Source organism: Phyllobates terribilis, unplaced genomic scaffold (assembly GCF_046119375.1).
Source record: "Phyllobates terribilis strain yellow unplaced genomic scaffold, ASM4611937v1 Scaffold_2__4_contigs__length_985480577, whole genome shotgun sequence".
NCBI lineage: Eukaryota > Metazoa > Chordata > Amphibia > Anura > Dendrobatidae > Phyllobates > Phyllobates terribilis.
The window spans coordinates 616,622,057-616,646,255 of record NW_027362762.1 but is presented as its reverse complement, the minus strand read 5'-3'; the positions used below and the strand labels follow the sequence as shown (position 1 = coordinate 616,646,255).

Below are 24,199 nucleotides of genomic sequence, written 5' to 3'. Positions count from 1 at the left end.
ACCCTGTGCGTTATCACACCCGTCGTCCTCAGAGCCAACCTGTTCCTGCCCTGACAAAAAACTAAAGTTGTCGCTCCAATCAGGTATTTGAGTCTTATCATCGTCTTCCTCATTGTCTCCACCAACAGGAGTTACAGTTTGGGAATGAGGATCTACATTATGGTCAGAACCTTCTGCGTCTGGTCCTGGATCCGACTCATAAAGATTCTGGGCATCAGTGCAGATCATTTCCTCGTCTGGATTCACAGAAGCGCTGGAGTCGACCTCTGATTCCCAGGCTATAGTATGAGTAAACAGCTCTGCAGACTCAACCATCTGTTCTACCTCATACTCAGACAGGCAGCTGGAGATTTGGGAGCTGTGAGGAAGCAAGTGCGATTGGGGTGACACCTTTGAGGACTGGAGTATTTGTGATGTTGAAGTTAATGTGGAGGAGAGCCCACTTAAAGGAGCACTTGATATCCGTTGAAGCACCTGCTGTTTTTGTGCCACATCTGGAATTTGTAGCGATTGGCGTGGCCGTAAGAAAGGGATCTTATCACATTGTCCGCTAAAAGTAGACATTTTAGTTTGGCTGGAAGATGGTCTTTCTTCTGCAGATGTTACTGTTGCTTTAACACCTACCCCACGGACACAACCTTTTTTCCCCTTCCCAACACGCCTATTCCCCTTTCCACCAGCAGCAGGCCTTTTTCCACTCATTTTGGTGGTTAACTAATTCACAACTCTGGAGTTGTTTGCACAAAAAAACAATGGATGGGAACCGAGCAGAGCTGAGTGGCCAAACTGTGGTATTAGGCCAAAACTATTGGCTGGGTTAAATGCAGAAAAAAATTATATTCAATTTGCAACCTGATGGAGGTCAGTATAGATGGACTAATAGAACAAGTCCCACACACAGCTAGAAGCCCAAATATTTTTTCAGAGGTAGATGCAGAAAAAATGTTTATTCAGTTTGCAACCTGATGGAGGTCTGTATAGATGGATTAATAGAACAAGTCCCACGCACAGCTACAAGCCCAATATTTTTTCAGAGGTAGACGCAGAAAAAAAATATATTCAGTTTGCAACCTGATGGAGGTCAGTATAGATGGACTAATAGAGAAAGTCCCAACACTGCTAGAAGGCCAAATATTTTTTCAGAGCTAGATGCAGACAAAAAATTATTTTGAATTTGCAACCTGATGGAGGTCAGTATAGGTGGACTAATAGAACAAGTCCCACACACTGCTAGAAGGCCAAATATTTTTTCAGAGCTAGATGCAGAAAAAAATTATATTCAGTTTGCAACCTGATGGAGGTCTGTATAGATGGATTAATAGAACAAGTCCCACACACAGCTAGAAGCCCAAATATTTTTTCAGAGGTAGATGCAGATAAAAATTATTTTTAATTTGCAACCTGATGGAGGTCAGTATAGATGGACTAATAGAGAAAGTCCCACACACTGCTAGAAGCCCAAATATTTTTTCAGAGGTATATGCAGATAAAAATTATTTTTAATTTGCAACCTGATGGAGGTCAGTATAGATGGACTAATAGAACAAGTCCCACACACAGCTAGAAGCCCAAATATTTTTTCAGAGGTACTGTAGATGCAGATAAAAATTATTTTTAATTTGCAACCTGATGGAGGTCAGTATAGATGGACTAATAGAGAAAGTCCCACACACTGCTAGAAGGCCAAATATTTTTTCAGAGCTAGTTGCAGATAAAAATTATATTCAATTTGCAACCTGATGGAGGTCAGTATAGATGGACTAATAGAACAAGTCCCACACACAGCTAGAAGCCCAAATATTTTTTCAGAGGTACTGTAGATGCAGATAAAAATTATTTTTAATTTGCAACCTGATGGAGGTCAGTATAGATGGACTAATACAACAAGTCCCACACACAGCTAGAAGCCCAATATTTTTTCAGAGGTAGATGCAGAAAAAAATATATTCAGTTTGCAACCTGATGGATGTCTGTATAGATGGATTAATAGAACAAGTCCCACACACAGCTAGAAGCCCAATATTTTTTCAGAGGTAGATGCAGAAAAAAATATATTCAGTTTGCAACCTGATGGAGGTCAGTATAGATGGACTAATACAACAAGTCCCACACACAGCGAGAAGCCCAATATTTTTTCAGAGCTAGATGCAGAAAAAAATTATATTCAATTTGCAACCTGATGGAGGTCAGTATAGATGGACTAATAGAATGATGCTATGCCCAAAAGATTTTACTTCACTAGGTGCAGTAAAAAAATTGGTATTCTATACACAGGTGGTATATCTTGCAACACAGATAGGCTACTCCACTGACTAACACACTCTGCAATAGGCCAAAAAGGATTAGCTTTGCTAGATTCAGCCAAGTGCTGTGAAAAAAACTTGCACAGCACTGGCACAGACCTGCCTGGCAAAAACTGATAGGAACTGATGTAACCTAGTCCTGAAAAGGACTCCAATTACAATTAGTCTTTACTCCCACAATCTATCTATTTAAGAGCACAAACCTGCCTGATAAAAGTCGTAGGAAATGCTGTAACGTAGTCCTTAAAAGGACTGCAATCACAACTATTCCCTACTCCCAAGCTATCTGTAGATTTGTGCGAAAATTGGCTTGAAATTAACAAGGTATAGCGCACACAGCAACAGCGGTGCCGTCTAACACGCAGCTGCAGCAGTGAGAAAATGGTGGCGACGGGGAAAATGGCTTGGTCTTATAGGGCAAGGACATGTGACATACACTGCCAATGACACATGCCCTTGCTTGTGTGAAAAAAAGCACTTCGCTCCGTGTGTGCGCTGCTGATAGGCTGACAGATTGCACCTCCCCACTGTAAATGCGGGAAAGAGAAAAAAAAAATGGAGATCTTCATTGTTCCTGCAGAGATCCATCCCCTGCCCCTCCCCCCACCCCGCTGTACACTTAAACTGCGTATTAACATTAATTTTCATCATTACTGAGAAAAAATCCAGTTATGATTTTGGTGCACGAACAGTTATCGAACATAACCTCGAACAGCCGAATTTTTCTCAAATTGTTCGTGTTCGCCGAACGGCTCGAACACCGCCCAAAACAGCTCGAATTTGAGATTGGCGAACAGTTCGAGTAGAACAACGCTCATCTCTACTCAAGACTAATGACAACTTATTCAATATGATGACCTAATGTTATCAAATCTGTGTCGTTCCTCTGGGTTTAAAATGTTCACTATACCCCTTCAAAATGGGGTCACTTGTGGGAGTTTCCACTATTTAGGCGCATCAGCGGCTCTCCAAACGCGACATGGTGTCCGCTCTCAATTCCAACCAATTTTGCGTTCAAAATGTCACACAGTTCTTCTGCCATGCGCCCAAACAGTGTATTTTCCCCACATATGGGGTATTGGCATACTCAGGAGTAATTGCACAAAAGTTTTTGGGGTCTATTTTCTCCTCTTATTGATTTGAAAATAAAAAATTTGGGGCTAAAACATCATTTTTGTGGAAAAAGTTTGATTTTTTTTATTTTCTCAGCTTCATGTTATAAACTTCTGTGAAGCACCTGGTATGGTGCAATTTCTCCTGTTACCCTTATGAAAATGCAAAATTGTGGGGCAAAAAAAAACATTTTTGTGGGAAAAATGTGAAAATTTTATTTTTACGGCTCAATGTTATAAACTTCTGTGAAGCACCTGGGGGATCAAGGTGCTCACCACACATCTAGATAAGTTCCCTGAGGGGTCTAGTTTCCAAAATGGTGTCATTTGTGGGGGGTTTCCACTGTTTAGGCACATCAGAGGCTCTCCAAACGCAACATGGCGTCCTCTAATTATTCAAGCAAATTTTACATTCAAAAAGTCAAATGACGCTTCATCCCTTCCGAACCCTGCCGTGCGCCCAAACAGTAGTTTTCCCCCACATATTGGGTATCGGCGTGCTCAGGAGAAATTGCACAACAAATGTTGGCGTCCATTTTTTTGCTGTTACCCTTGCAAAAATAAAAAAATATTGGCGTCTAAAGTAACATTTTTGTGAAAAAAGTTAAATGTTCATTGTTTTCTTCCACATTCCAAAAATTCCTGTGAAGCACCAGAAGAGTTTATAAACTTCTTGAATGTGGTTTTGAGCACCTTGAGGGGTGCAGTTTTTAGAATGGTGTCACTTTTGGGTATTTTCTGTCCTAAAGGCCCCTCAAAGTCACTTCAAATGTGATGTGGTCCCTAAAAAAATGGTTTTGTAAATTTTGTTGGAAAAATGGTCAGGTCCACTTTTAACCATTATAACTTCCTAACAATAAAAAAATTTGGTTCCAAAATTGTGCTGATGTAAAGTAGACATGTGGGAAATGTTATTTATTAACTATTTTTTTGTGAAATATCTCTCTGATTTAAGGGCATGAAAATTCAAAGTTTGAAAATTGCGAAATTTTAAACATTTTCCCCAAATTTCCATTTTTTTCACAAATAAATGCAAGTCACATTGAAGAAATTTTACCACTATCATGAATTACAATATGTCACGAAAAAACAGTCAAAGAATCAGGGGGATCCGTTGAAGTTTTCCAGAGTTATTACCTCATTAAGTTACAGTGGTCAGAATTGTAAAAATTGGCCTAGTCATTAATGTTAAAACCTCCATCGGGGGTAAAGGGGTTAAAAAAGTGCAGATTTTGGAATTTAGAAGATGTGCATCATAATTTGCAACTTTCTATGCCAGTTTTTGAGTTAGGAGCAATACAAATTGTCACTTAATGCTTCCTATTAATGATTTGTAAAGCGGTGGGTCTTCTGACCAGGGATCTATGCCTCTTCTGATTCACTCCGTGATCTTTTTAGTTTCAAAAGTGTTTTATTGATGTTAACAAGAATTTAACTAATTAGCAAAACATAATTCTCCCGCAGGGGGTCAGAATATATTTTTCTAAATATAAAATGTACATTTTTTGTGTTGTAAATGATAAAATAAGAGAATGAGATAAATGATAGTATAACATAAGCGTATTATAAGAATAGACAAGTACAGTACAAACTATTTTTTTGGGGGAGGGGCAAAAAGGAAAAAGGGTATCAACAATCAATTATCTTATTATTGAGTTTTGATAAGTCGATAAATTTATAGAGCGAAAAATCTCTAGAATTGTAATCATCATGGAGATACAAGTACGGTCTGACTTAAGCTTTGATCAGGTTGGGAGTCCATCCATGGTGTCCATATATTCAAAAAAGATTCTAGTGAGTCCGTTTTGTCAGCATCAATTCTTTCAAATAACATATTCTTATTGATTCTGTCTTTAACCATATGTATTGATAAGGCTGTAGATTTCCATTTTAAAGCTTGGTGAATTCTAGCTGCCATAGTGATAAAACTTACTTGGCGGAAAGTTTTATTGGAGATCCCCATTGGTTTATTCTCTAATAACATAACAGTAGGACTACACTGGATGGGCCGTTACGCAACACTTGAAATTAAGTCCTTTACCTGTATCCAAAAGGCTTTTACATGTGGACAGAGCCACCATGTTTCAAGTATTGCAACCTCTAAAACATTTATCTGATACGTTAGGATATATTTTATTTAATTTAGCTGGTACAAAATAAGCTCTGTGTAAGACCTTAAGAGATGTTTCTGACATCGATGTCTGAGTACTTCCCTTCGATATTGTGTCGCAACAATGGTAACAATTTTTTTTGTGACATTATGCACATTAGGTTACCTTCCCATTGTTCCATAAATTTAGCCTTATTACCAGGTGGAGAATTGAAAAGCGAGTAAAGTGAAGAAATTATTCCTCTTCAAAACGGTCATTTAGATATGTTCGTTCCAAGAGTGCGAATAGTTTTATAGGGTCACTATGGGTATTAATATTAGCAAATTAAAGGTCCTGGTTTATATGCATACACTCTCCAACTGGTGAATTATATTTATGAATGAATTCTTGTCTAGTTAGGACCTTGTTATTGAATGACCATATATGTTTCAGATTTTTAATTCCCTTCATCTTCCACCATTTAAATGTTCCTGATTCTAGTCCCAGAATGAACATTGTTAAATAATGCCAGTAAGGGGGAAGGGCTAGTTTGCAATTTATAAAGAAACCTAATTCTTCAAAGATATAAGGAATGATGTGTAAATGGAGCTTTTTCTGCCATATCTACTGGGAATGGACTCAATGACCACATCAAACCTGGTAAAGAACATGGAGGTATTAAGGATGATTCTAGTCGTATCCATCTAGGGGGTCTCTTTTAGGAGGTTACTGTAGTTAATTGAGCTGCTTTATAGTATAAAGCAAAATTCGGGAGTGACAACGACACCCGTCCTTGTATGATAAAACATAGTACGCAATCGAATTCTGGGCCTTTTTCCCTGCCAAATATACCTAGAGATCATAGACTGTAATCTAGTGAAGGTTTTTATGGGATTAAGGATAGGGAGGGATCTGAATAAATCTAAGAATCTTGGTAGGGAAACCATTTTTTTGAGTGAATTCTACCCAACCAGGATATAGACGTAAGATTTAGCAAGGTCATTTATGAACCTTTCTATTAGTGGCGTATAGTTCCATTTAAATAAGGGTGATTTGTGGAAGGTTAGGTTAATGCCTAAATACAGTAGGCAAGATAATGGTCTCTTTCAGTAAAGCCATATTATGAAATATTATGATCTTGTTCCTGAGGAGGCATAGTTAAAAATAAAGCTTCTAACTTCTGTACATTAACCTTCAATCCAGATATTGTCTCAAAAGTATTTAGCAAGGAAAACCGGTTAGGTAATGAGGTTAAAGGTTGCTTGACTGACAGTAATAGATCATCAGCAAATAGACTTACTTTATAATTTTTGTTTTTAGATGCAAATCCCTTAACCCCTTTACCGCTGAAGGTGGTTTGCACGTTAATAACCAGGCCAATTTTTACAATTCTGACCACTGTCACTTTATGAGGTAATAATTCTGGAACGCTTCAGCAGATCGCACTGATTCTTTTTTGTGACATATTGTACTTCATGATAGTGGTACAATTCATTCAATATGACTTGAGTTTATTTGTGAAAGATCGGAAATTTGGTGAAAATGTAGAAAATTTCACACTTTTCAAAATTTTAAGTTTCATGCCCTTAAATCAGAGAGATATGTCACACAAAATAGTTAATAAATAACATTTCCCACATATCTACTTTACATCAACACAATTTTGGAGCCAAAATTTTTTTTTGTTAGGAAGTTATAAAGGTTAAAAGTTGACCAGAGATTTCTCATTTTACTACAAAATTTACAAAACCATTTTTTTTAAGGGACCACACCACATTTGAAGTCACTTTGAGGGGTCTATATGACAGAAAATACCCAAAAGTTACACCGTTCTAAAAACTGCACCCCTCAAGGTGCTCGAAACCACATTCAAGAAGTTTATTAACCCTTCACGTGCTTCACAGCAATTAATTGAATGTGAAAGGAAAAAAATTAACATTTAACTTTTTTTCACTAAAATTTTACTTTAGACCCCTATTTTTTTTATTTTCACAGAGGTAACAGTAGAAATTGGACCCCAAAAGTTGTTGTGCAATTTCTCCTGAGTACGTTGATACCCCCTATGTGGGGGAAAGCCATTGTTTGGGTGCACGGCAGTGCTCGGAAGGAAAAGGGCACCTTTTGACGTTTTCAACTCAAAACTCGCTATAATTGAGAGTGGACGCCATGTCGCGTTTGGAGAGCCCGTGATGTGCCTAAACAGTGGAAACCCCCAAAAGTGACCCCATTTTGGAATCTAGACACCTTATGGAACTTATTTAGTTGTGTGGTGAGCACTTTCAAACCCCCAAGTGTTTTTTTCCACAAAAATGATCTTTTAGCCGCAATTTTTTCATTTTCACGACGATAACAGGAGAAATTTGACCACAAAATTTGTTGTACAATTTCTCCTGAGTACTTTAATACCCTATATGTGGTAGAAAACTACTGTTTGGGTGCACATTAGGGCTCGGAAGGGAAGGGGTGATGTTTTGGAATGCAGAATTTGATGAAATGATCTGTGGGAGTCATGTCGTGTTTGCAGAGCCTCTGATGTGCCCAAACAGTGGAAATGCCCAACAAGTGCCCCCTTTTTGAACTGATCTACTGATTCCTGATATGTGAATTTTGTAATGTAGTGTCATACGTCAGTTGTGTAGCGTTCGTCAGGTTGTCATACAGTACAGACCAAAAGTTTGGACACACCTCATTTAAAGATTTTTCTGTATTTTCTTGACTATGGAAATTGTACATTCACACTGAAGGCATCAAAACTATGAATTAACACATGTGGAATTATATACTTAACAAAAAGGTGTGAAAAAACTGAAAATATGTCTTATATTCTAGGTTCTTCAAAGTAGCCACCTTTTGCTTTGATGACTGCTTTGTACACTCTTGGCATTCTCTTGATGAGCTTCAAGAGGTAATCACCGGAAATGGTCTTCCAACAATCTTGAAGGAGTTCCCAGAGATGCTTAGCACTTGTTGGCCCTTTTGCCTTCACTCTGCGGTCCAGCTCACCCCAAACCATCTCGATTGGGTTCAGGTCTGGTGACTGTGGAGGCCAGGTCATCTGGCGTAGCACCCCATCACTCTGCTTCTTGGTCAAATAACCCTTACACAGCCTGGAGTTGTGTTTGGGGTCATTGTCCTGTTGAAAAATAAATGATGGTCCAACTAAACGCAAACCGGATGGAATAGCATGCCGCTGCAAGATGCTGTGGTAGCCATGCTGGTTCAGTATGCCTTCAATTTTGAATAAATCCCCAACAGTGTCACCAGCAAAGCACCCCCACACCATCACACCTCCTCCTCCATGCTTCATGGTGGGAACCAGGCATGTAGAGTCCATCCGTTCACCTTTTCTGTGTCGCACAAAGACACGGTGGTTGGAACCAAAGATCTCAAATTTGGACTCCTCAGACCAAAGCACAGATTTCCACTGGTCTAATGTCCATTTCTTGTGTTCTTTAGCCCAAACAAGTCTCTTCTGCTTGTTGCCTGTCCTTAGCAGTGGTTTCCTAGCAGCTATTTTACCATGAAGGCCTGCTGCACAAAGTCTCCTCTTAACAGTTGTTGTAGAGATGTGTCTGCTGCTAGAACTCTGTGTGGCATTGACCTGGTCTCTAATCTGAGCTGCTGTTAACCTGCGGTTTCTGAAGCTGGTGACTCAGATAAACTTATCCTCAGAAGCAGAGGTAGGACTCTTGGTCTTCCTTTCCTGGGGCGGTCCTCATGTGAGCCAGTTTCTTTGTAGCGATTGATGGTTTTTGCAACTGCACTTTGGGACACTTTCAAAGTTTGCCCAATTTTTCGGACTGACTGACCTTCATTTCTTAAAGTAATGATGGCCACTCGTTTTTCTTTGCTTAGCTGCTTTTTCTTGCCATAATACAAATTTTAACAGCCTATTCAGTAGGACTATCAGCTGTGTATCCACCAGAGTTCTGCACAACACAACTGATGGTCCCAACCCCATTTATAAGGCAAGAAATCCCACTTATTAAACCTGACAGGGCACACCTGTGAAGTGAAAACCATTTCCGCTGACTACCTCTTGAAGCTCATCAAGAGAATGCCAAGAGTGTGCAAAGCAGTCATCAAAGCAAAAGGTGGCCACTTTGAAGAACCTAGAATAGAAGACATATTTTCAGTTGTTTCACACTTTTTTTGTTAAGTATATAATTCCATATGTGTTAATTCATAGTTTTGATGCCTTCAGTGTGAATGTACAATTTTCATAGTCATGAAAATACAGAAAAATCTTTAAATGAGAAGGTGTGTCCAAACTTTTAGTTTGTACTGTACGTCAGTTGTGTAAGTCAGAACTGAATTTAGTAGTTCATGGATGTGTGGTACAGTCTGAAGCATTTTTTCATAAACAGGCCAGGTTTGTCTGGGCAGGTGTCACATTGATAAATGGTGTCCTTGCGTATTCCCCTTTTGTAACATACTTGGCACCTCCTTTGTGACTTACCTTTTTTTCCACTTTGAGGGATCTCCCCCGGGAAATGCTGGCCTGGTACGATTCGAGGTCCTTCAGTTCCGGAAGTACTGGGCCCCGCTCCTCCACAACTGTCAAATATCAGGGCCTTGATCACTACCTACTGGAACTGAAGGTACGTAGAAGTCTGGCCTGCACATCGTGATAGCAGGAAAGCGTTGTGCATTGTCATATGTACGATGTGCCAGCTTCTTGTACCACACCCTGGCCTTTCTCAAACCACTGTATGGCTGGAGGACTTAATCAGAGAGATCAACTCCCCCCATGTACTTGTTGTACCCTACTACACAGTTTGGTTTGGCGACCTGTGCAGAGGAACCTCGTATAGCGTGGGGGGTGTTGCCGTCACTATGCCATCACTGTGTATGGTGGTCAAGAGAAGGACATCCCTCTTGTCCTTGTACTTGACCACCAGCAGGTGGTCGCTATATTGGGCTCTGCTGTCACCCCTTCTGAGCATCTGCCCAAATAGTGTCTTCGGGAGACCTCTCTGATTTTGCGCACAGACTGCAGAGTGTGACTTGAAGAGTGGGATGCTGGTATAAAAGTTATCCACGTAGAGGTGATAACCTTGATCCAGCAGTGGGTGCACCAAATCCCACACAATTTTCCCACTCACTCCCAGGACAGGGGGGCATTCAGGGGGTTCAATCCGGGAGTCCTTCCCTTCATAAACCCTAAACTTGTTGGTGTACCCTGAAGTTTGTACAGCTTAATTCCATGCCTGGCCCTCTTACTGGGCAGGTACTGCCATAATCCAAGCCTCCCCTTAAAATGAATTAGGGACTCATCCACGCAGATGTCTCTTTGGGGCTCGTACACTTCAGCAAACATGTTGTTGAAGTGCTCGATGACCGGCCGAACTTTGAAAAGATGATCAAAGTTTGGGTCATCTCGTGCAGGACACCATGCATTATCGTAAACCAAGAACTTGTGGATGGTCTTAAAACGTGTCGGTGTCACAACTATTCGGAACACTGGAGTGTTATACAAAATGACAACACTGCAGTATTACCGATGTTCTGGCTTCTTCAGTATCCCCATGTGAAGGACCAGGCCCCAAAACGTCATCATTTCTATTGCGTCTACAGGAGTCTAGTTAGAAAATGATGAAGAGCAGTTTTGTGGCAAAAATTGTTGAGCGTACAAAATAGTTTGGCCCACCATGAGGTTTACAAAATCCTCAGAGAAAAAGACTTAGAAAAAGTCTATTTCTGTGAGGCCGGTGGTGTCAAACTTGATTTCTGATTGTGCCACAAAATCAGGAATCAGTGGCTCACAAGTTTTGGGGGACAAGGTCCATACGGGGTCAGTAATGGGTTGGTGCTGTTTCATCTTCTGTCCTGTTGTGTCTTCGTGGCTGTTTAGCATCACCTGAGGAGGACGATAAGTTCAAAAAATAAAGAAAGGTGGGAATTCTCTCTCTCACTGTCAGTGTCGGAGGCAAGGACAGCGTATGCCTCCTCCACTGAATAGCGGGTTTGGAACGAACGGGACATTTTTTTGTATGTGGTGTGTGTTTGTATGTCAGTACTTTATTCAGTTGTGTGTGTGTGTCAGTGTGTTTGGTGTAAACTGCCTTTTTTTATCTTTTTCTTTCAGAAAAAAACAACAACCGGACGTGGTGCAAACAGCTAGCACGAGTGCGCATCAGTGAACTGTGTCACTGATCAATGCTCGGCGACTGCTGGCTGAGCGCACGGAGGTGGCGCAAAGGGGGGGAGGGGAGTGTAAAACTGCGAGCACGAGTGTGGATCAGTGTTCCGTGGTCACCGAGCAGGAAGCACGAAAAAAAACCTGCCAAAATTCGAGCGATCAAGTACTGATTATCACTTGTTGGCAGAAATAGGGGGTAGGAAGGATGGACGGGTGGGAGAGGGGGATTGGTGTGGATGAGGAGGGGTCAAAAAATCTACTTACAGCAGGAGCAGCAATTGTGGTGTCACAGGCTTCTGTGGCACCGCAAGGCTCAGCACAGCGTAGGATCGGACAGTGTGACCGCCCTGTACAAAAAAAAGAAAAGTCTAAGAAAAAATAGTGTAAAACAGCGAGAACGAGTGCTGATCGGTGATTTGCGTCACTGATCAGCTCTCGGCTGCTGCAGGACTTGCGAACAAAAAACTGCCAGAAATCGAGCTATCAAGTATTGATCAGCGTTCGGTGGCAGAAAGAGTAGGTCGGGAGGAGGGTAAAAAGAGAAGTGGGAGGGGGATTGTGGTGGATGAGGAGAGATCAGGCAGGGATCTTCTTACAGATGTCTTCTTTCTTCTGTAGCAGCAGGAGCCGCGATTGTGGAGTCACAGGCTTCTGTAGCACCACAAGGCACACGATCGGACAGCGTGACCACAGTGGGGGAAAAAAAGTGTAAAAGAGAGAGCACGAGTGCTGATCGGTGATTTGCATCAATGCTGGTTTCTCGCGCGGACTTGGTGCAAAGTGGGGGGAGGGACAGGGACAAAAAAAAGTCCTGGAAAACCGCGAGCACAGACGTTGATCAGTGGTTTGCATCACTGATCACTCGGCTGCTGCAGGACGCATGAAAAGAGAAAACCTGCCAAAAATCAAGCAATCAAGTACTGATCAGCGCTCGGTGGCACAAAGGAGGGAGAGGAGGGAAACGGTGATTGGGGTGGATGAGGAGAGATCAGGCAGGGAGCTACTTACAGATGTCTCTTCTCCTTTCTTCACAGGCAGCAGGAGCAGGGATTATGGTGTCACAGGCTTCTAGAAAATAAGAAAAGCTGCGTGACCTCCCTGTACAAATCCTCAGCTACTACAAGGACGTGCAGGGCAGTCAGACGGCGGTTACAGGGCGGTCACGCACTCTGATTGGTGTGATCGATGTCATCATCGACTGCACCAATCAGAGCGAGCTCAGGCGATACCTGGCATTGTCAGGCTCCAGTTTAAGATCGGTGCTGTTAAATCACTGATCCTAGGCTGGACATTAGTGTTTCAGGCAATTTGATTTCCTGAAACCCTGAGAAATGCTGCGATTGGCTGTTCAGAATTGAACAGCCAATCACAGTGATTGTAGTTGCTTGGGAACGGTGACACCCCCGAGGATGACGACGCCATCTACCCTAAGGTAACATGGCGCCGGAATTTTAATACTATAACCGCGACTCCGCATTAAATGTGAGGCGTAATAATACGTACCTGGTCATTAAGGTCCAGAACGCAGAGACATATCATTACGCCTCACGTCAGAAAGGGGTTAATGTCTGGATGGTTTCTAATGGCATCCGCCAAAGGTTCCATGGCAATGGCGAATAAGGCAGGTTAAAGGGGGCAGCCTTGTCTTGTACCTCTTTTAATGTATATAGGTGATGGTTTTGTAGTTTAAATATGTAATGGGGGTATCATATAGAAGTTGTAAAACTGAAATGAAGCTATGATTAAACCCAAATCTATTTAGTATTTGAAAGCGATAGAGCCATGAAATAGAGTCAAAGTTTTTTTCTATGTCTAATGTCAACATCATGATTCACCATCCTGATAGCGCTTGCCTGAACTTGCTCCAGTTTTTCCATGTCTTCTTTAAAATGTGGTGCCCAGAACTGGACACAATATTCCAGATTAGGTCTGACCAAGGAGGAGTAGAGGGGGATAATTACTTCATATGATCTAGACTCTGTGCAACTGTTAATACATCCCAGAACTATGTTTTCCTTTTTTGCTGCTGCTTCACACTGTTGACTCATGTTTAGTCTGTCATCTATTAGTATACCTTAGTCTTTTTCACATGTGCTGTTGCTTAGTTTTATTCCTCCCATTCTGTAGATGTCATTTTTGTTTTTCTTGCCCAGATGTAGCAACTTAAATTTCTCCCTGTTAAATTCCATTCTATTGCCTGTTTGTTAGGCAATCCCCGCATGTGTTGCAGCCGCAGGGACTCGAACATATCATCCGAGCTCTACAAGCTATTCGGATAACACCCAAGCATACTTGGATAACACGTTATCCAAGCACGTTTGCTCATCACTATTAGCTATCCCTACTAGCTTTGCATAATCTGCAAATTTGATTAGTTTACCTTCAGTTCCCTTATCTAGATCATTAATAAAAATGTTGACCAGCACTGGGGCCAGGACAGAGCCTTATGGTACCACACTTGAAACACTCTTGCAATTGGATGTGCAACCATTTATTGCATTTCTTGAAGAAGTACGATTCCTAAACCAGTTATGAATCCACCTAACAGTAGCCGTGTTAATCCCATGCTTGGTCATTTTTTCAATAAGGTGATTCAATAAGGAGATTCTTTATCCAATGCTTTGCTGAAGTCGAGATATACTATATCTACCACATCCCTGACCCACCCAATCAGTGATTCCATCATAGAAGGAGATTAGATTAGTCTGGCATGTATTGTTTACTACAAACCCAATGCTGGCTGTGGTTAATTACTGTATTGTTATCCAACTGCTTATATACATGCTGTTTATTCATTTGTTCAAAGATTTTTCCTAGTATAGAAGTAAGGCTCACTGGTCTGTAATTTCCTGGCTCCATCTTCTTTTCTTTTTTGAAGATAGGTACAACATTTGCCCTTCTCCAATCTTCTGGGACTTCTCATGTTCTCCAGGAATTTTCAAAGATTCTGGCTAGTGGTTCCTAGGCTATCTCTTTCAGTACCCTAGGATGTAATTCATCTGGACAAGGAGATTTAAATTCATTTAAATTAGCTAAGTGTTCCCTCACCATCTCTGTATTTATAGATAGCGTGAATTATTTTATTCCTTCTATAGCACAGTGAAGATCAGTTGATCTAACATTTGCTTTCCTAGAGAATACAGATGCAAATAGGAATTTAAAAGTTTGGCCTTCTCAACATCCTATAGCATCTTTTGACTTTTCTTTTGCTTTTGACATACCCCCAAAATCCTCATTTTTTGTAGCTTTTAGTCTCCCTTGCAAGCCTCACTCCATTACTGGTTTTAGGTCTTCTAACGCTTACATTGCATTCCCTGCAGACAGCATTATATTCTTCTATAGATAAGCCCCCCTCTTTCTATTTGATATACATTTTTTTCCTTTTTAGCAAGTGTTTAAGTTATGTGTTTTACCCATTCTGGTCTCTTTAAATGCTTATAATTATTCTTTTTTTTTCAGGATTGTTATTTATTTATTTATTTTGCTCACTTATATAGCGCCATTAATTCCACAGCGCTTTACAGACCCCATCTTCACTGTCCCCATTGGGGCTCACAAGCTAGATTCCCTATCAGTATGACTTTGGACTGTGGGAGGAAACCGGAGAACCCGGAGGAAACCCACGCAAACATGGCGAGAACATACAAACTCCTTGCAGAGGTTGTCCTTGGTGGAATTTGAACCCAGGACTCCAGTGCTGCAAGACTGCAGTGCTAACCCCTGAGCCACCGTGCTGCCCCGTTATTTATTGTGCAGTGAGAATTTAATTTAGCAAAATCTCGCATTTATGGGAAAGCACGTAATTTTTCATTATTTTCTTTCATTATTTTATTTCTGTGAAGCACCTGAAGGGTTAACAACCTTCCTGAATGTGGTTTGAATACTGTGAGGGGTGCAGTTTTTACAGTGGGGCCTTGTTTTGAGGGTTTTCTGACATATAGGACCCTCAAAGTCACTTCAAAGGTGAAGTGGTCTAAAAAAAAAATAGGATTTGTATATTTCGTTGGAATAATGAAAAATTACTGCTATTTTTTTTAACCCTTCTAACTTCCTAACAGCAAAAAAAAGTATTTAAAAAAATGTTGCTGCCATAGCGTAAGCATGAAGTAAATGTTACTTCTTAATTATTTTGTGCAGTATGACTATTTGTTTTGAGGGAATAAAAATTCAAAGTTCAAAAATTACGATTTTTTTCAAAATTTGTCCCAATTTTTTTTTTTTTATAAAAAAAAATGCGAGTTAGATCAACCTACATTTACACGTATCAGGAAGTACAATGTGTCAAGAGAAAACAATGTCAAAGTCATTGGGATGTATAGAAGCGTTCCAGAGTTATTACTACATAAAGTGACACTAGTCAGAATTGAAAAATTTGGCCTGGTCAGGAAGGTGAAAAAAGGCTGAAAAGCAATGGCGGAATAGTGTTTTTGTTGTTTGTTTGTTTTTTTACATCATTTCAACGCACTTGTATTTTTCCCCCATTATTCAGTACATTGTATGGTAAAATGAATGTTGTCATGTAAAACTATAATTCATCCCACAAAACAAAAAAAAACCCTCTCAAAGTTTTGTCAGTGGAAAATAATTTAAAAAAAAGTTAGGCTCTTTGTAGAGTGGGAAGAAAGATGAAAGTTGGCTGTAGGAGAAAGGGGTTAACTTTCATATGTTTTAATTTGTGCCCCAGACATAAAAAAAAATGAGCCTGAGCTAAATGGATCTTTTTTTTGTGGAATGAGACCTTTTCTGTCCTGTTTCTCCAGCATAGAGGCCCACAACAGAAGATTTAGTGCACACAATCAGGTACCTCATAAAACATGTGAATGAAGCAGGAATCGGAGGGCTTGTTCAGACAACAGTGTTTCATGTACGCGTTCTAACTGGTTTAATGAAGGTCCATGCGGTTGTTTACATATCCCAGTTTTTGATCCTAGTCACGGTTCACACAAGTCTATGGACCCCTGAAAAACTCAGACAACCTTTCTTGGGCGCAAAAAAAAAAACTGCTGATGGTAAAAACTGACTAAACACTGATGAAAATATGATCCAAAACACTAATGAAAATCTGTCCATTTTTTTGCACAAGTGAACATATCACTGTTGTCTGAATGAGCCCTTATAGACCTGCTGAGCGTTGGGGATCTGTGGAATTAATTCACCATAATTACAATGGCATGTAAGCACAGTATTGTTTTATGTGGCTTTAAAAATATAAATGTTGTTAAAAACAGATATTGGTCTTGTTTTCTTTTCCCAGATTGTTTGACTGGCTGGTGAGTGCAATAAATGAAAGCATATGTTCTGAATCAGGAAGATGGAAGCACTTTATAGGTAAAGTATACCGTATTTATGCGAAAACATTCTGAAACCAAATTACATTTACCTGGTATCAGTCTAAAGCCTCATTCAGACCTCAGTTTTCCTAGTACTAGTTCTATGTTTTCATGGATATCACTTGTACCTATGATGGTCTATGTCAGAGGTGGGCAATTAATTTTTCCAAGGGGCCACATGAGAGACCATGACTATTGTGGAGGCCGAACCAATAAGCTGACATTAATTCTGCTCAATATTAATATTATATATTCATTATATTTATTTTATATTATATTAATTGTATCACTTATTATTGAGCAGAATTAAGTATGCTGACACCCTTTTCTGGCACAATTTTCTGTGAGAAATACTTCATTTTCTGGAACAATTTCAAGTGTTTCAACACTTTCGGCCATGACTGTGATGATGTCATCTTATTCTGTAACGTTAAAGGAGTTATCTGCTTTGAGCAATGCCGTTTTTTAGAACGGTTCATGAGTCATGACGACAGGGATAGCAATTTCTGTAAGCTAGTTGGGAATCCAGCTGTAAGTCCTGAATTCCTCTGCAGTGCCTCCACTGGACAAGTAAACTGTTGCACAGTTCCAATTGAAATATGTGTTTTGTCAATTAATTGTAAAGACATACTGTGTAGATCAAGGGATACTTTTTGTAGTTCTGCAGCAATCAATTGCAGCACCTGCAAGGAGATTTTGGGCTGTTGAAATGAATTTTAGAGTTAAAATGGTATTCGCATCTCCATGATCCTATCCCAATATGTAGTAAGTATAATAATATTAGCAAATACCTCCAATTAGAAATGTAGTATAGTTCTTCTGATAAGCTAAGTAGCTTACCCTATGTGCAGTGCATTCCATAGCGAGCTGACAAAAAAGTGACAGGGAATTTTTTTTTAATCTTTGCGGTGTTTACCAATAAGGTTAATTAATTTTAGATTTTGACAAAACAGACTTTTACGGATGTAGCAATACCACATTTTTTGTTAAGTTTCTATTTTTAATGGAGAAAAAGGTGTTTATTTTAATTTTTCTTAGGGGACCTGAACCCCGGAGTATTTTAGTACATAGCTAAAATCACAGTCTCCTATGAAGTGCATTGAGCTGTAGGTTGGATTGCTGCTAAAGGGGGAAAAAAAAAAACCTCTTTAAATCTGCTTCCTTAGCGAGTGTGAACGAGCTGAGTGTGACTGGAGCGTAAGTGCAAACGGAAGTAAGTGTGTGACTTTGGATTCAGGGAGTTTGGAAGGGAGGAGTTTGGACTGAATTGCTGTCTGTATTTTATTAATTCTTTACATTTCTTTTTACTTAACATTTCTGTCTAGTTCCCCATTAGGAAATGAGCTCCATTATTGACAATGCTATCCAATGTACATCTTGCCACATGTATGCAATCCTTGAACAGCCAGTCGTGGGTGCATACTGCTGTGCGAGATGTGTGCACGTTGTGCTTTTGGAAGCCCAGGTACTGGATCTAAATGAGCAGCTGGCAACACTGAGATCCATTGACAATATGGAAAGGAGTCTGCTGCTCACTGAGGTAGATGTGGGGGACGGTGGTAGTAGGGGGCTGCAGGACAGTGAGGCAGCTAGCTGGGTGACAGTCAGAAGGTGGGGGGTAGAGGGAAGAGTGCCAGGGAGGCTAGTCCTGATCTGGCACACCCCAATAAGTTTGCAAAGTTGGCACATGAGGGGGGGTGTCGGTACAGGGGTAGCACTGCTGCAGCAAGGCATGTCCTCTGAAAGCCGGAGGAGTGTCAGCTCCAGTAAGGGGGGAAATAGGAGAGCAGGGCAGGCCAGGAAGGTGCTGGTAGTGGGGGACTCAATTATTAGGGGAACAGATAGGGCAATCTGTCACAAAGACAGGGATCGTCGAACAGTGTGCTGCCTACCTGGCGCTTGAGTCCGGCACATCGCTGATCGGGTTGACAGATTACTGGGAAGGGCTGGTGAGGACCCAGCGATCATGATGCTCATTGGCACAAATTACAAAGTTAGAGGTAGGTGGAAGGTCCTTAAAGATGATTTCAAGGAATTAGGCTGCAAGCTTAAAGCACGGACCTCCAAGGTGGTATTCTCTGAAATACTGCCTGTACCACGTGCCACGCCAGAGAGGCAACGGGAGATTAGGGAGATAAATAAGTGGCTCAGCAATTGGTGCAGGAAGGAGGGGTTTGGGTTCCTGGAGAACTGGGCCGACTTCTCAGTTGGCTACAGGTTCTACGCTAGGGACGGGCTGCACCTCAATGGAGAGGGTGCAGCTGTGCTGGGGGAGAAAATGGCTAGAAGGTTGGAGGAGTGTTTAAACTAGGGATTGGGAGGGGTGTATTCATTTTATACGTGGGGAAGATAGTGCAGATTGTGACCTGGGCACAAATAAAGAAATTGGGGGTGGGGTTAGAAAAGTCAATATAGTAAGAAGGAATAAGGTACATAATATGCTTGTACACTAATGCCAGAAGCCTCACCAACAAAATGGAGGAATTAGAATTAATTTTGGTGGAAAATAATTATGACATGGTGGGGATATCTGAGCCATGATTGGGCAGTTAATTTACAGGGCTATAGTCTGTTCAGAAATGACCGTACAAACAAGCGAGGGGTTTATATGTAAAATCATCCTTAAAACCCATCTTGCGTGAGAATATATGAGAATCTAATGTGAAAATGTAGAGTCCCTGTGGTTGGAGATAAGGGGAGGGGGAAAAAATAATAAATTACTGGTAGGGGTTTGTTATAAGTCTCCAAAAATAATGGAAGCAGCGGAGAATAGCCTTATAGAGCAAATAGATGAAGCAGCGACTCAAGGAGAAGTCATTATTATGGGGGACTTCAACTACCCTGAAATACATTGGGGGACAGAAACATGTAGTTCAAGCAAAGGTAATAGGTTTTTGACAACTATGAGAGACAATTACCTTTCACAACTGGTTCAGGACCCAACAAGAAGGGGGGGCACTGCTAGACCTAATATTAACCAACAGGCCAGACTGCATATCAAATATACGAGTTGGGGGTCACTTGGGTAATAGTGATCACAAAATAATATTTTTTCATTTATCCTTTAATAAGATGTGTAATAGAGGGGTTACAAGGACACTAAACTTCAGGAAGGCAAATTTCCAACGGTTGAGAGATGATCTTAGTGCAATAAACTGGAACGATATCCTGAGACATAAAACTACAAAAAGCAAATGGGAGACATTTATTAGCATCCTGAATAGGACCTGTGCACGATATATACCCTATGGGAATAAACATGCTAGAAATAGGAGGAAACCACTATGGCTAAATAGAGCTGTAAGGGTTTCAATAAGTGACAAAAAGAAAGCATTTAGAGAGCTAAAGCAAGTAGGTAGTGATGAGGCATTAAATAAATACAGAAAATTAAATAAATTCTGTAAAAACCTAATCAAGGCAGCAAAGATTGAGACAAAGAGACTCATTGCAAGAGAAAGTAAAGATAACCCCAAAATATTCTTTTACTACATAAATAGTAAGAAACTAAAAAATGATAGTGTTGGCCCCCTTAAAAATAGTATGGGTGAAATGGTGGATGAGGATGAGAAAAAAGCCAATATGCTAAATGATTTTTTTTTTCAACAGTATTTACACAAGAAAATCGCATGACAGATCAGTGATAATAAAAATTCTCCATTAAATTTCACTTACTTAACCCAGCAGGAAGTACGGCGGCATCTAAAAATCACTAAAGTTGACAAATCCGCGGGCCCGGATGGGATACACCCGCGAGTACTGCAGGAATTAAGTACAGTCATAGATGGACCATTATTTTTAATCTTTAAAGATTCCATAATAACAGGGTCTGTACCACAGGACTGGCGTATAGAAAATGTGGTGCCAATATTCAAAAAGGGGACAAAAACTGAACTTGGAAATTATAGGCCAGTAAGCTTAACCTCTACTGTGGGTAAAATCCTGGAGGGTTTCCTAAGAGATGCTATACTAGAGTATCTGAAGAAGAATAACCTCATGACCCAATATCAACATGGGTTTACGATGGACTGTTCCTGTCAAACTAATCTGATCAGCTTTTATGAAGAAGTAAGTTCCGGCCTGGACCAAGGAAATGCAGTGGATGTTGCAAGGAAATGCAGTGGATGTTGTGTATATGGACTTTTCAAAAGCTTTTGATACGGTTTCACACAAAAGGTTGATACATAAAATGAGAACAATGGGGATAGGGGAAAATATATGTAAGTGGGTTAAGAACTGGCTCAGTGATAGGAAACAAAGGGTGGTTACTAATGGAACGCACTCAGACTGGGTCTCAGTTAACAGTGGGGTACCACAGGGGTCAGTATTGGACCCACTTCTTTTTAACATATTTATTAATGACCTTGTAGGGGGCATGCAGAATAGTATTTCAATATTTGCAGATGACACTAAACTCTGCAGGGTAATCAATACAGAGGAGGACAATTTTATATTACAGGAGGATCTATGTAAACTAGAAGCTTAGGCTGATAAATGGCAAATGAGCTTTAATGGGGATAAATGTAAGGTAATGCATTTGGGCAGAGGAAATAAAATGTATAATTATATGCTTAATTGTGAAACACTGGGCAAAACTGTCACTGAAAAAGACCTGGGTGTATTGGTGGACGACAAGCTCTTATTTAGTGGCCAGTGTCAGGCAGCTGCTGCAAAGGCAAATAAAATAATGGGATGCATTAAAAGAGGCATAGATGCTCATGAGGAGAACATAATTTTACCTCTATACAAGTCACTAGTGCGACCACACTTAGAATACTGTGTACAGTTCTGGTCTCCGGTGTATAAGAAAGACATAGCTGAACTAGAGCGGGTGCAGAGAAGAGCGACCAAGGTTATTAGAGGACTGGGGGGTCTGCACCACCAAAACAGGTTATTATACTTGGGGTTATTTAGTTTGGAAAACCGAAGGCTTAGGGGTGATCTTATTACTATGTACAAATATATGAGGGGACAGTACAAAGACCTTTCTACTGATCTTTTTACTCTGAGGCCTGAGACGGGGACAAGGGGGCATCTTCTACGTCTGTAGGAAAGAAGGTTTAATCATAATCACAGACGCGGATTCTTTACTGTAAGAGCAGTGAGACTATGGAACTCTCTGCCGCATGATGTTGTAATGAGTGATTCACTACTAAAATTTAAGAAGGCCATGGATGCCTTTCTTGAAAAGTATAATATTACAGGTTATTTATACTAGATTCCTTGATAGGGCGTTGATCCAGGGAACTAGTCTGATTGTCGTATGGAGTCAGGAAGGAATTTTTTTCCCCAATATGGAGCTTAGTGTTTGCCACATGTTTTTTTTTTTGCCTTCCTCTGGATCAACATGTTAGGCTATGGGTTGAACTAGATGGACTTAGTCTTCCTTCAACCTTAAAAACTATGTTACATGTTAGCCTTCAACTGAAGTATTTTAACGGTAGTCGCAGGGGTCTTCAGCAGATCATATTGCAGGGTAGCCGATGGGCTTGTGGAATGGTGCACCCCCGATCAGCATACATTCAATTCGACAGATTGACATCCAATTACTAGTTTTCTTTTTTTTTAAATCAAATATTTTTTATTGTTAAAACTTTTTTTGTAACACAACAGTAAAACAAATAAAACATCCCAACCAAAGAAGGGACCCAGTCCCTATTCTATCCCTCCCCCCACAACACATCGCCCTTTCAAACAAAACATTTTGAGTTAAATGTTCCACAGTTCAGTCCACAGCAAATTAACAATCTTACAGTATGAATAGTCGCAATTGTATTAAGGGGTATCTAACTCTTGCTTTGGAGCAGTTATATACATGTCTAAAGCAGCCCAATGTAGGATTTTGCACCTGTCAAGTAATCTATACATCAATCATAGCAGACCAAGTCGAAATCTATGCATTTCTCTGGATGCTAGGCCGGAGCCGTCAATCCATGGAGCCCATATTTTTTCAAATTTGGATATGGCCTTCCTTTTCAGATATATACTTTTTTCCAGATTTAATAACCAATTAATCTTATTTATAAATTCCGTCCCCGTGGGCGCCTGCTCTGATAACCAATGTTGGGCTATTAGTTTCCTAGCCATGTATAACATGCGTGCCACCGCTATTTTGCCATGTTCGTCAGTGCTCAGATCTTCTATATATCCCAGTATACATACTAATGGTGAGGGATCTGAATCGACAGAGTATGTTCTATCAATGATCGCTATTACATCCCGCCAGAAGTTTTCCAGAGCAGGGCAGGTCCACATCATATGAAGCATGTTAGCAGGGGATGTTTTACATCTAGCACATAGGGAGTCTGGTCGAAGCCCTATATCGTGGAGAAATTGGGGTGTTCTATATGACTGGTGCAGCACCTGTAAGTGGGAGAATCTATGGGACTCACTCAGAGATAACTGGGGAACTCTTTCCAGTATTTCAGACCACAGCCCCTCTTCAATAGGGCCTATCAAGCCCTCCCATTTTTCTTTTGATCTTATGGGGTGTTTTGCTAATACCAGGTTCAGCAGACCCCTATAAAGCAATGAGATTAGCCCCCCAGAATTATGTGAGCTAGCCATTCTCTGTATTATAGCATTTTGAGGAACTCCATTATTTAGCACAAGACCCTCTGCCTGATATGCATGTCGTAACTGAAGGTACTTATAAAATTCGGTGTTGGGCAGTCCATATTCATTTTGTATCTGTGAAAACTCCTTGAGTGAATCTCCCGCTAAAACATGAGTGAATCTTTCTAGTCCTTTTAGACTCCAATTTTTAAACCCTTCCAATTTATATAGGTTAGGGAGCCATGGCGTTTCCCACAGTGATGTAAATTGTGAGATCCCTTGTATCCCCTGTAATTTCCTCACTGCCCACCAAAGTTTGTGTATTAACAGCGTAGTTTGGGTTCTACAAGAGGGTGTCTTGAATTTGTGAGCCTCCAATGCTTCATAGAGTCTGAGTGATTTAAAATGTGATTGGAGTAGAAGACGTTGAGCCCCCGCTCCCCCTCCAGGGTGGTCCCACCCACGAATATGCTGGAGCTGAGTTGCCATCCCATTGTTTTATCTCTTTGCAAAGTTTCCAGTTTAATTCTTGGAGCTTGTTTTCCCCAGATTAAGTCCCTGAACATGCTGTTTGCTTTAAGGAAATATCTCTGGGGAAGCCATATTGGAGAATTATGCAATACATATAGCAATTGTGGCATCCAGATCATCTTGACCAAGTTAGTGCGGC

The 24,199-nt window shown here is 40.6% G+C and overlaps 1 protein-coding gene across 3 annotated transcripts in view; it reads left to right on the top strand.

Annotated features, from left to right (window-relative positions):
- Positions 1 to 24,199, top strand: part of MYO19 (myosin XIX) — a 264,615-nt gene that overhangs the window by 142,606 nt on the left and 97,810 nt on the right. For all 3 annotated transcript variants that reach the window (XM_073666532.1, XM_073666533.1, XM_073666534.1), the window contains one exon: positions 16,902 to 16,975. In XM_073666532.1, coding sequence (XP_073522633.1) covers positions 16,902 to 16,975 — 74 coding nt within the window. The remainder of the gene's footprint in view (positions 1 to 16,901; positions 16,976 to 24,199) is intronic.